The sequence below is a fragment of the Coregonus lavaretus genome, assembly GCF_964263955.1.
Source record: "Coregonus lavaretus genome assembly, chromosome: 19".
NCBI classification, from domain to species: Eukaryota; Metazoa; Chordata; class Actinopteri; order Salmoniformes; family Salmonidae; genus Coregonus; species Coregonus lavaretus.
This window is the reverse complement of record NC_140006.1, coordinates 14,468,047-14,480,559: the sequence shown is the minus strand read 5'-3', so window position 1 is coordinate 14,480,559 and position 12,513 is coordinate 14,468,047. Positions and strand designations below refer to the sequence as shown.

General features: G+C 45.3%; 1 protein-coding gene across 1 annotated transcript in view; it reads right to left on the bottom strand.

Annotated features, from left to right (window-relative positions):
- Positions 1–12,193, bottom strand: part of acin1a (apoptotic chromatin condensation inducer 1a) — a 28,950-nt gene extending 16,757 nt beyond the window's left edge. Inside the window, exons 1-7 of the mRNA XM_084183331.1 lie at positions 12,036–12,193; positions 11,041–11,106; positions 9,695–9,806; positions 9,452–9,513; positions 5,783–9,079; positions 4,889–5,047; positions 4,677–4,762 (exon numbers count right to left, since the gene is read on the bottom strand). Of these exons, the coding sequence (XP_084039457.1) occupies positions 4,677–4,762; positions 4,889–5,047; positions 5,783–9,079; positions 9,452–9,513; positions 9,695–9,806; positions 11,041–11,106; positions 12,036–12,173 (3,920 nt within the window). The 5' untranslated portion in view covers positions 12,174–12,193. The remainder of the gene's footprint in view (positions 1–4,676; positions 4,763–4,888; positions 5,048–5,782; positions 9,080–9,451; positions 9,514–9,694; positions 9,807–11,040; positions 11,107–12,035) is intronic.
- Between the last annotated feature and the right edge of the window lie 320 nt (positions 12,194–12,513).

Here is a 12,513-nt window from a genome sequence, read left to right as displayed (position 1 = left end):
TTTTATAACCCAACCCTGATCTGTACTTTGCTCCTTGGTCTTCATGGTGCCGCTTGCTTGGTGGTTCCCCTTGCTTAGTGGTGTTGCAGACTCTGGGGCCTTTTAGAACAGGTGTATATATACAGTGGGGGAAAAAAGTATTTAGTCAGCCACCAATTGTTCAAGTTCTCCCACTTAAAAATATGAGAGGCCTGTAATTTTCATCATAGGTACACGTCAACTATGACAGACAAATTGAGAGAGAAACATTCTAGAAAATCACATTGTAGGATTTTTAATGAATTTATTTGCAAATTATGGTGGAAAATAAGAATTTGGTCACCTACAAACAAGCAAGATTTCTGGCTCTCACAAACCTGTAACTTCTTCTTTAAGAGGCTCCTCTGTCCTCCACTCGTTACCTGTATTAATGGCACCTGTTTGAACTTGTTATCAGTATAAAAGACACCTGTCCACAACCTCAAACAGTCACACTCCAAACTCCACTATGGCCAAGACCAAAGTGCTGTCAAAGGACACCAGAAACAAAATTGTAGACCTGCACCATGCTGGGAAGACTGAATCTGCAATAGGTAAGCAGCTTGGTTTGAAGAAATCAACTGTGGGAGCAATTATTAGGAAATGGAAGACATACAAGACCACTGATAATCTCCCTCGATCTGGGGCTCCACGCAAGATCTCACCCCGTGGGGTCAAAATGATCACAAGAACGGTGAGCAAAAATCCCAGAACCACACGGGGGGACCTAGTGAATGACCTGCAGAGAACTGGGACCAAAGTAACAAAGCCTACCATCAGTAACACACTACGCCCCAGGGACTCAAATCCTGCAGTGCCAGACGTGTCCCCCTGCTTAAACCAGTACATGTCCAGGCCCGTCTGAAGTTTGCTAGAGTGCATTTGGATGATCCAGAAGAGGATTGGGAGAATGTCATATGGTCAGATGAAACCAAAATAGAACTTTTTGGTAAAAACTCAACTTGTCGTGTTTGGAGGACAAAGAATGCTGAGTTGCATCCAAAGAACAACATACCTACTGTGAAGCATGGGGGTGGGAACATCATGCTTTGGGGCTGTTTTTCTGCAAAGGGACCAGGACGACTGATCCGTGTAAAGGAAAGAATGAATGGGGCCATGTATCGTGAGATTTTGAGTGAAAACCTCCTTCCATCAGCAAGGGCATTGAAGATGAAACATGGCTGGGTCTTTCAGCATGACAATGATCCCAAACACACCGCCCGGGCAACGAAGGAGTGGCTTCGTAAGAAGCATTTCAAGGTCCTGGAGTGGCCTAGCCAGTCTCCAGATCTCAACCCCATAGAAAATCTTTGGAGGGAGTTGAAAGTCCGTGTTGCCCAGTGACAGCCCCAAAACATCACTGCTCTAGAGGAGATCTGCATGGAGGAATGGGCCAAAATACCAGCAACAGTGTGTGAAAACCTTGTGAAGACTTACAGAAAACGTTTGACCTGTGTCATTGCCAACAAAGGGTATATAACAAAGTATTGAGTAACTTTTGTTATTGACCAAATACTTATTTTCCACCATAATTTGCAAATAAATTCATTAAAAATCCTACAATGTGATTTTCTGGGGGGAAAAAATTCTCATTTTGTCTGTCATAGTTGACGTGTACCTATGATGGAAATTACAGGCCTCTCATCTTTTTAAGTGGGAGAACTTGCACAATTGGTGGCTGACTAAATACTTTTTTCCCCCACTGTACACTGAGATCATGTGACACAGATTGCACACAGGTGGACTTTATTTAACTAATTATGTGACTTCTGAAGGTGTTGCACCAGATCTCATTTAGGGGCTTCATAGCAAAGGGGGTGAATACATATGCACGCACCACTTTTCAGTTATTTATTTTGTATAATTTTTTTCATTCCACTTCACCAATTTGGACTATTTTGTGTTTGTCCATTACATGAACTCCAAATAAAAATCCATTTAAATTACCGGTTGTAATGCAACAAAATAGGAAAAACTACTTTTGCAAGGCACTGTAGGCTACTGCTTTTGCTGTTCGTTAGGCCTACTCATCTTGTTGGCTGACGAAAAGTGAATGTGGACAGTTCTTCCAATATCTTCAATATGCGCCTCGGAATTGGATAAGGACGTGTGCAGTTGCGTCTCCGATGCGTCTGTCTTCACTTGTAGCCTGTGAGAAAGACCCGATCATGTGATAGTGAGAGGTGCTTTGGCATGCAGCCGGGAGAAGGGAATTATAATTATTATATTCAGCCCAAGGGCACAACGGCCAAAAAAGGCATGGATTTTTTGGGGGGGGCATTACGTCCACACAAAGGGGATGCCGCCGGGAATTGAGGTATTATCAAGTGCTTGTCAAATTGTGAATGAGAGACTGATGAAGTGTGTACAGTCTGCGCAAAAAACAAAGCAGAGCTCATGCCCTTCATGCAATTTTTTTCAAATCTTCATTAGGTCGCATCATGCAGCCTTAGAAGGTATTAAACATTGTAACATATAGCCCAACATTTGTATCACAAGTAAAGTACATGAATAACTCTAAATTAAGCATATAGGAGTATCTGTTTTTTTGTTAACCGCTCAACACAGAATAACTGCATGTGCGCACTCCCTCAAATCGTTTGGAGAAAATATCCTTTCCATTTAATTCAGCTATGTTCAATTGTATTCTTCATACTATAAAATAATGCCACGGAATTCTAAGCAAATCTTGTCTGTTAAATGAACTTCTGAAATAGACTACATTTTCTTCATACCATGTTTCTTTAGACCTGTCTAAAATAAATAATGGATTTATTGTGATGGTATAGGTTATATTAAATGGATTTAGACTTTTTTAAATGTAGATGTTCCAAAGGTCTGCATCAGTGGCTTGTAGGCTATGCGTGAAAGCCAGGATATGCTAAATGTGTTTATTACCGTGAGACTGGCAGTTATTTTCTTGACAATCACCGTCTGACAAAATGTCATGACCACCACAGCCCTAGCGATGACACAGCCAAGTATTGCGCCATGCGTGGGGTTAAAACTGTTATGGCTTTCATTATCCATGTCTTTTTTTATATTATTAACTGTTACTAAATTATCATCAGCAAAAACCACATGGCTGTGACAGCATTTACAGAGGAAGCAAATGACGGAACACGAAACAATCTAATTAAATAGAATGATAATGTAGGCTATACCAACTGAAGGGAACTAACAGTAAATTGGCAGTCGAATATGTGTTGTTATTAGGCCTACTGACGGTCGATACTGAAAGTGGCTAATATTTAACATGATAGAAATAGGAGACAGAAAGTCAGGGCAGTCTATAATTAAGACATTTGAGAGTGCCCATCCCTGCAAATTAAAAGGCAGTACAATTTAAATTCTGCATAATGACACAGCATTTCAAAAACGTTAAAAGACACTAACAGCTTACAGACGGTAGGCAATTATGGTCACAGTTATGAAAACTTAGGACACTAAAGAGGCCTTTCTACTGACTCTGAAAAACACCAAAAGAAAGATGCCCAGGGTCCCTGCTCATCTGTGTGAACGTGCCTTAGGCATGCTGCAAGGAGGCATGAGGACTGCAGATGTGGCCAGGGCAATAAATTGCAGTCTGTACTGTGAGACGCCTAAGACAGCGCTACAGGGAGACAGGACGGACAGCTGATCGTCCTCGCAGTGGCAGACCACGTGCAACAACACCTGCACAGGATCGGTACATCCGAACACCACACCTGCGGGACAGGTACAGGATGGCAACAACAACTGCCCGAGTTACACCAGGAACGCACAATCCCTCCATCAGTGCTCAGACTGTCCGCAAAAGGCTGAGAGAGGCTGGACTGAGGGCTTGTAGGCCTATTGTAAGGCAGGTCCTCACCAGAGTCGCAGTTTTGTCTCACCAGGGGTGATTGTCGGATTCGCGTTTATCGTCAAAGGAATGAGCGTTACACCGAGGCCTGTACTCTGGAGTGGGATCGATTTGGAGGTGGAGGGTCTGTCATGGTCTGGGGCGGTGTGTCACAGCATCATCGGACTGAGCTTGTTGTCATTGCAGGCAATCTCAACGCTGTGCGTTACAGGGAAGACATCTTCCTCCCTCATGTGGTACCCTTCCTGCAGGCTCATCCTGACATGACCCTCCAGCATGACAATGCCACCAGCCATACTGCTTGTTCTGTGCGTGATTTCCTGCAAGACAGGAATGTCAGTGTTCTGCCATGGCCAGCGAAGAGCCCGGATCACAATCCCATTGAGCACGTCTGGGACCTGTTGGATCGGAGGGTGAGGGCTAGGGCCATTCTCCCCAGAAATGTCCGGAAACTTAAAGGTGCCTTGGTGGAAGAGTGGGGTAACATCTCACAGCAACTGGCAAATCTGGTGCAGTCCATGAGGAGGAGCTGCACTGCAGTACTTAATGGAGCTGGTGGCCACACCAGATACTGACTGTTACTTTTGATTTTGACCCCCCCTTTGTTCAGGGACACATTATTCCAATTCTGTTAGTCACATGTCTGTGGAATTTGTTCAGTTTATGTCTCAGTTGTTGAATCTTGTTATGTTCATACAAATATTTACACGTTAAGTTTGCTGAAAATAAACGCAGTTGACAGTGAGAGGACGTTTCTTTTTTTGCTGAGTTTATATGTGTGTGTGTGTCTTTCGCAGCAATTTTGTAAACAGACCTTGTAGTGTTCGTCTTTTCCTTCTCTCTCTCGCTGTCCTTCTTCTGCTCATTGCCCTCTCCAGCAGGTTTTCCAAGGAACGGTTTCTGATGGTCATAAAGGGGAGTAGTGTTACAGAGGGGAAGAACCATTTTGCAAAAACATGGGGAAAATATAAAGAGATTTAGATATTTGTAAAGAATAAAGAGACTACAGTTTAAATCTCAGCTAACCTTGCTGTGTCTGGCTCCATCGATGGTCATGTCCTTCTCTTCCTCCTCCCCAGATCCTCGATTTTTGCGCTGGGGGGCTTTTGGGGCCTCAGTTGAATCCTCAGGTTGACTAACTGTCTCCTTATCCTGGGATATGGTGTTTGTCTGAGGTTTCTCAGGCTAAAGGATAGATAACAGGTCAATGAATTATGTATTGGGCAAAATATCATACATTTGAGCAGGCGAGTCACAGTTATAAGCACACATCTCTGTCATTTAACCAACATATTGTTACGATAAGAATTATGGGCGTTTGTGTTTTAGCATCATTAGGTCTCCTTAAGTTACGTCTCTGCTTGTCTACTAGGCTATTAAGTAAGACATACAGTACATGACAATGGACTTAATAATCATATAATCTTTTGTCACCATTGTTTTGTGGTAAATTGTTTCTTATGTTCATTGTGTGATATACAAGTGCAGCATGTAGACCTAAAGAGATCCCAGCAAAAGCACACCTAGGCCTATCCCACGTACTTTGTGACAACATATATTCACTGAAAAATCATTTTGCCTCCATCTTTCACTACTACAGAAAACCATGTTATTCATAAATCAGAAACCGTTCTTGTAAACATCTTGAACAGATTGATTTGATCATTTGGACAAGGTTCCCTTGAACATGAATGAAATAACATATTCTGATCTCCAATGTACCATTGATTGTCACTGCTTGGGTGGTCCTGTCAAACCTAGGCCCTGACAGAATAAAAAACAAAAACAACCAAAAGAGAAACCTAAAAAGAAAATCCCAAGTACTACATGGTTAATGAACATTACTTTCCCATATTGCTGTTGGGGTTTGATCATTGTTGTTTCACGGATTGAGTGAAAGAACACCTATAGACCACTCACCTTTCTACCACTGGGAGTGGTGCGGGTTTTGCCCTGGGAGGACGAAGATGAACCAGACGAATGTGAGGAGGATGACCCAGAGTCAGAATCTGAGGAGTCACTAGATGAGGAAGCCTGTCTTCCCCGCTTCTCATCTTTCTTTTGACTTCTCACCCTTCCCCGGTCTACATTGCCCTCTTCCGGTGGGGGTGAGGGAGGTACCACAGCTTCTGCTCGACCCGAGGGGACGTTTCCTGCACCCACCCCTTTTTCACCTCTGGCCATCTCTCCCACTTCCTGCTTGTCTGTCTCCTCCTTATCTGCTAGGACCTGCTCCTCTGACGCAATCTCCTTAGCCTTTTCTTCTTCAGGACTCTTGCCTAGCGTGGCAATCACTGGGGTCTCTGGCCCTGTCGTGTCTGCTGCAGGTGGTCCAGAAACAAGGACCCCCTGTCTTGCAGGCATCTGTGGTACTGCCTGTCCAGCAGAAGGATTGGGCCCCTGCAGAGTACCTTCCTGCTCTTGTTCCCCAGGTTTTCTTGGGGACTGGAGAGCTGAGGCCTGAGGATGGGGACTGTCAGAGAACGTACGGGGCCTCTTGATGACCAGGGATGCAGAGCAAGATTGGGATAGAACTGGGGGGTCTCTCAAGAAACGGAACTTCTTGAAGGAGGACTGGGGTGACAGAGGCGTTGCTATAGTTGGTGACAGGGGCGTACCAGATTCAGCTGGCTGGTTGTCTCTCGATGCTGTTTGGGGTAGGGATGGCACGTGGGACTTCCCACCCTCCTCTGTTGCCGCCATTCTACCTGCTCCTGTGGAGAGGGGAGGAGTGGGCAGGGGGGTAAGACCAATCTCACGACCACGTTTCCATGGAGGAAGATGACTCTCCCTCTCAGCCACCTTAGCCCTTTCCTTATCTTGTTCCAAAGTGCTCTCCCTCTCCACTTTTTCTCTCTGCAGGGCCTTCTGTTCTAAAACCCTCTCCTTCTCCTCTCTCTCACGTTCCAAAGCTTTTTCCCTCTCCACTCTTTCTTTCTCCATGGCTCTTTCTTTATCAAGGGCTTTCTCCCTTTCAATTCTTTCTTGCTCCAAAGCCCTTGCCCTCTCCTCCCGTTCCCGCTCTAAAGCTTTCTGCCTCTCTAGCTCTAAAGCTTTCTCCTTGTCAACTCGCTCTTGCTCCAAAGCCTTTTCCTTCTCTATACGCTCCAGCTCTAAAGCTTTCTCCTCCTGTTCCCGTTTCAAAGCTTTCTGCCTCTCTAGCTCCAAAGCTTTCTCCTTCTCAACTCGCTCTTGCTCCAAAGCCTTTTCCTTCTCTATACGCTCCAGCTCTAAAGCTTTCTCCTCCTGTTCCCGTTTCAAAGCTTTCTGCCTCTCTAGCTCCAAAGCTTTCTCCTTCTCAACTCGCTCTTGCTCCAAAGCCTTTTCCTTCTCTATACGCTCCAGCTCTAAAGCTTTCTCCCTCTCCTCCTGTTCCCGTTTCAAAGCTTTCTGCCTCTCTAGCTCCAAAGCTTTCTCCTTCTCAACTCGCTCTTGCTCCAAAGCCTTTTCCTTCTCTATACGCTCTAGCTCTAAAGCTTTCTCCCTCTCCTCCTGTTCCCGTTTCAAAGCTTTCTGCCTCTCTAGCTCCAAAGCTTTCTCCTTCTCAACTCGCTCTTGCTCCAAAGCCTTTTCCTTCTCTATACGCTCCAGCTCTAAAGCTTTCTCCCTCTCCTCCTGTTCCCGTTTCAAAACTTTCTGCCTCTCTAGCTCCAAAGCTTTCTCCCTCTCCAACCGTTCTTGATCCAAGGCTTTCTCCCTCTCCAGCCGTTCTCGCTGCAAAGCTCTCGCTGTCTCCACCCTTTCTCGTTCAAGAGCTTGCTCCCGCTCCCGCTCCAGAGCCCTTTCCCTCTCCTCCCGCTCAAAAGATTTAACTCTTTCTTTTTCTATTGCTCTTTCCCTCTCCTCTCTCTCTTGCTGCAAAGCTCGCTCTCGTTCCATGGCTCTCTGCCTTTCTAACTCCATAGCCTTCTCTTTCTCAAGCTCAAGGGCCCTCTCTCTTGCCATAGACTTCTCTCTCTCTTCCACCAAAGCTTTCTCTCTTTCCTCCCTCTCTCGTTCAAGAGCTTGCGCCCTCTCTCGCTCCAAAGCCCTTTCCCTCTCCTTCCTTTCTGCCTCCAAGGCTTTCTCCCTCTCCTCCCTCTCTTGCTCCAAAGCTCTTTCCCTCTCCTTCCTTTCTGCCTCCAATGCTTTCTCCCTCTCCTCCCTCTCTAATTTCAAAGCTCTTTCCCTCTCTTGCTCCATGGCACGCTGTTGCTCAAATATTCTCTGTCTTTCCAGCTCCACGGCTCTAAGTCTCTCTTGCTCAAGGGCTTTTTCTCTTTCCCTCTCTGCCTGCAGCTCCCTTTCCTTGTTTTCTTGTTGCCATGCAGCATCTCTCTCTTCCATTATAGTGGGCCTAAGCACACTCACAGGAACTTGACTGTGGGGGAGATGGCCTCCAAGTACACCCTGGTTGGTGACTGGAACCAGACTGGGGAAGGGCAAACTGGCTGCAGCATTGGCTGTGTGGGTGATGGCAGACACTGTGCCCTCTTGAGGACCTCTACCAGGAAATATTGTTGCAGTTGCAGCATTGTTGTCCTGCCTCTCTGCCTCCCCACGTCCATGCCACCCAACTCCAGAGAAAGCCCCTTCTGATGCCATCTTGCGTGCCAGCAGGGTCAGTGGGCCAGGCTTGCGCTCTGCGTTGCTTTGTGGTTCTGGACTGCTACTACGACTGCCACTGCTAGAAGAGCCAGAGCTGGATGTACTGGAAGTACGCTGCCTAGCCGGGAGCTCACCTGGACTAGGGGGGCTTTGTTTAGGGGTATCAGGCAGTGGGAATGATAACTCTGGGGGAGGGGAGGGAGGAGGGGTAGGCTGTCGAAGCTGCGGAGACAACAGGGGAGGGATGTGCTGTGGGGGTTGGCGGGATCCTTCAGACCTCTCTCTTGCCAGCTGGCCTCTTGGTGGCTCTCCTAGATTCCTCCTCCTGGCACCGCTATTCCAGTCCTCATCCTCACCATCCTCGTCACCTCCGTCGCTGTCATCATCGCTATCTGCTGGGACTTGGCTAGAGGTTGGGACTCTCTCCTGTCGCTGCCCACCACCAGCTACACGCACAGACAGAGAGGCCACGGCAGCAGGGGCAGAGGTAGGCGAGGTAGAGGCAGGTGGACCAGACACATGGCCGTCTTTGGCCCTGTGTCCCTCTCCCTCGCTTGCCGGGCCTGCTAGTCCCTCTCCCTCGGAGGGGCCAAGCGGCTTGTGTTGGTCAACCAACACGGGTGCGTCATCCTTATGAGGACGGAAAGGGAGATGAGATTGAGTTTGTTGCAAGGCTATGCCAGAGTATCTCCAATGCATGCAATTGTTCAGGCATACATTAAAATTGCATGCAAGATTGTGTTAATCATGCAAGATTCTCAGACATGCAAGCTTCTCTCAAACATGCATGTTGTACAACAGGGGTGTATTCATTACACAGATTCTGTTTGTAAAACATTTCTTAAACGGAAGCAAAAGGAAGGAAAACGGGGAGGGACCTAGATGAATTTGCCCAATAGAAACTCTCTTTATAGTTATAAAATGGAATGCAAACGGGAAAATGATTACCACCCTGGAGACTCTTAAAAACAGAAAGAATACAGCGATTAGTCTGCAACTAACCTGGTCTGGGGCAGCACAGGCAGAGCTGTTATTGCCCTGTGTGTGGTCCTCTTGGTCTGTATCTGGAAAAACATAGTAGTGATATGTAATGAGGCAAAGTACCCTGAGCAGGAGAGGAGTAGCTGACCTGATTTGATTTATAAAGGAAGCGTGCTCAGCACAGGCATGGAACTGACATGTAAACTACACAGGCTTAAACCCCAAGCCAACATGTAAAGGTGAGGGGGTGCACTGCCAACTTACCATCATCTTCGACTGCTTCCCGGGCCTCTCTCTCCAGACGCTGCCTCAAGAGCTCCTGCTGTTTTGCCAGATACTGCTTAATGAAGCTGTTCTGGCTCATCTCTTCACCAATCTGAAATAATCAGACAGACCATAAGACTTAAAAAGTCCTTGCCCATAACCATCATATTGGCTTTACACCCCATGCTATATTGTGGATAAAGAGTTACCTGTCTAACAGAACACAGAGGGTGTTCTTTAATGGAAGCCTCACCAACATAATCCAGGTAGAATCAGGAATTCCCCAGGACAGCTGTCTAGGCCCCTTACTTTTTTTAAATCTTTACTAATGACATGCCACTGGCTTTGAGTAAAGCCTGTGTGTCTATGTATGCAGATGACTCAACACTATACATGTCAGCTACTACAGTGACTGAAATGACTGCAACACTTAACAAAGAGCTGCAGTTAGTTTCAGAGTGGGTGGCAAGGAATAAGTTAGTCTTAAATATCTCTAAAACTAAAAGCATTGTATTTGGGCCAAATCATTCACTAAACCTCAACTAAATCAGTTCAGTCGTGTGGTCAGGTGCCACAAAAAGGGACTTAGGAAAATTGCAATTGGCTCAGAACAGGGCAGCACGGCTGGCCCTTTGATGTATACTGAGAGCTAATATTAATAATATGCATGTCAATCTCTCCTGGCTCAAAGTGGAGGAGAGATTGACTTCATCACTACTTGTATTTATGAGAGGTATTGACATGTTGAATGCGCCTAGTTGTCTGTTTGGACTACTGGCGCACAACTCGGACACCCATGCATACCCCACAAGACATGCCACAAGAGGTCTCTTCACAGTCCCCAAGTCCAGAACAGACTATGGGAGGCGCACAGTACTACATAGAGCCATGACTATCTAGTCCACATCAAGTAACTGATGCAAGCAGTAAAATTAGATTTAAACAACAGATAAGAATACACCTTATGGAACAGCGGGGACTGTGAAGTAACACAAACGTAAGCACAGACACATGCATACAAACACGATAACATAAGCACTATAAACACACACATGGATTTTGTACTGTAGATATGTGGTAGTGGGTGGAATAGGGGCCTGAGGGCACACAGTGTGCTGTGAAATCTGTGAATGTATTGTAATGTTTTTTAAATTGTATAAACTGCCTTAATTTTGCTGGACCCCAGGAAGAATAGCTGCTGCCTTGGCAACAGCTAATGGGGATCCATAAGAAATAAAAATATTGAAGAAGTAATTAGAGAAACTGCCAAATACCTACACAAGGAGCTGATTGAATTGTTATGGTTCATGCTAAAACATGCAACTTCTTCATACTGTAACTCTCACCTGGGAGTTTGGCTGCAGTCCTATGTGATGGTGTGAGGTTCTCTGGAGGTTCTCCAGCATGAGAGCCTGTCACAAACATAATGATCACACACACACACAAAACAGTAAACACAAATTGGAAACTGGCTAAATTATTATTAATTGTTGTATTTTGCATTGCATCTGATAATCATGTTGTTAAGTTAGCTACATGATGGACTCATTAGAAAGCATTCACATTAACAGGGCAGACAACCATGCAAGTTATTCCTTCAAAACAAAGTCAAGATAAAATATTCGTAGTAGCAGAAGCATATACTGGCCGATATCGACTAAATACAAATACTTTTATTTTCAACTGAGAGCTAACGCTAGCTAGTAGGATTGATTTAACTAGACTTGAAAACGACAATGGTTGCTAGCTAGCTGTTGCATTTCACGCTGCTTGCAATTCACTTGTATTGCTAACATTACATATTCTAATTATACAATGAAGTACTAATTCATCGAAGACCCGGGGCCCCAAAACATTTAGATTACTTTTATTCATTCATTAATTGTTTTGTTTACTACGCCTCCCAAAGCTTGCTAGCTTCTAGTACAGTAGATAGCGAGCTACTTTACAGGCGCGTCCACGTTGTATAACCTCCCCCCAACTCGTGCACACCAACAAAGCGCGGACCGTGCCGCCGCCGACAAAACTACCAGTAACTGTTAGCTGGCAGCTAACGTTAGCTACCAGCCGTGTCTCACATAAACAACACACGTCCATTTAAACTTTGGTTAACAACTTATTCAACGAACAAGCCATTTGAAATGGTACAACATAGCACAAAGCTTCCAACGACGACAAAACATGACCACACAAAGTAAACAGCACACTGTAGCTATTTTATTTTCTTTTATAAACTAGGCAAGCACTCCGGCCTGCAAGACAAGCATCGGCCAGTCTCTAGCAACACCGAGGTTTAGCGACTGCAGGTTATAAACGGTCTCAAATCCTTAACAAAACTCACCCCTTTGAGCCTCTTAATGAGAGCATTTTTCTGTCCGCTTTTAGGAAGCCCCCGCTCCTCTAAAGCAGCTTTCAAATCCGCCACCCGTAGAGATTGTAGCGGCCTCCCGTCCAGCGTAACGTCTTCGAGGTCCGCCATTTTCCCTTTCCTCAATAGTTCGCTTCAGCAACGCCTTCCTTCAACCAACGTCTGAGTAGTCAAAGTGTAAACTGAATTTAATTATTACATAGTTTGATTTTATTCATACATTCGATGGTGGAGTGTTACCCATAAACGCTATTCACTGTGAATTTGCATAAATAAGATACCTAAACATTATTTTGAAAATGTCCTTTCCCAGATTCTAATTTTATTTGTGCCAACAGGGGGCACTCTTTCACGTGTCAAAATCATCTCTGTTGGATCATGTCACAGTGCAAAATGCCTTGGTGCAGCAGTTGTAACAACAACTGTGGTTGTTCTTTGACTAATCTTTTGC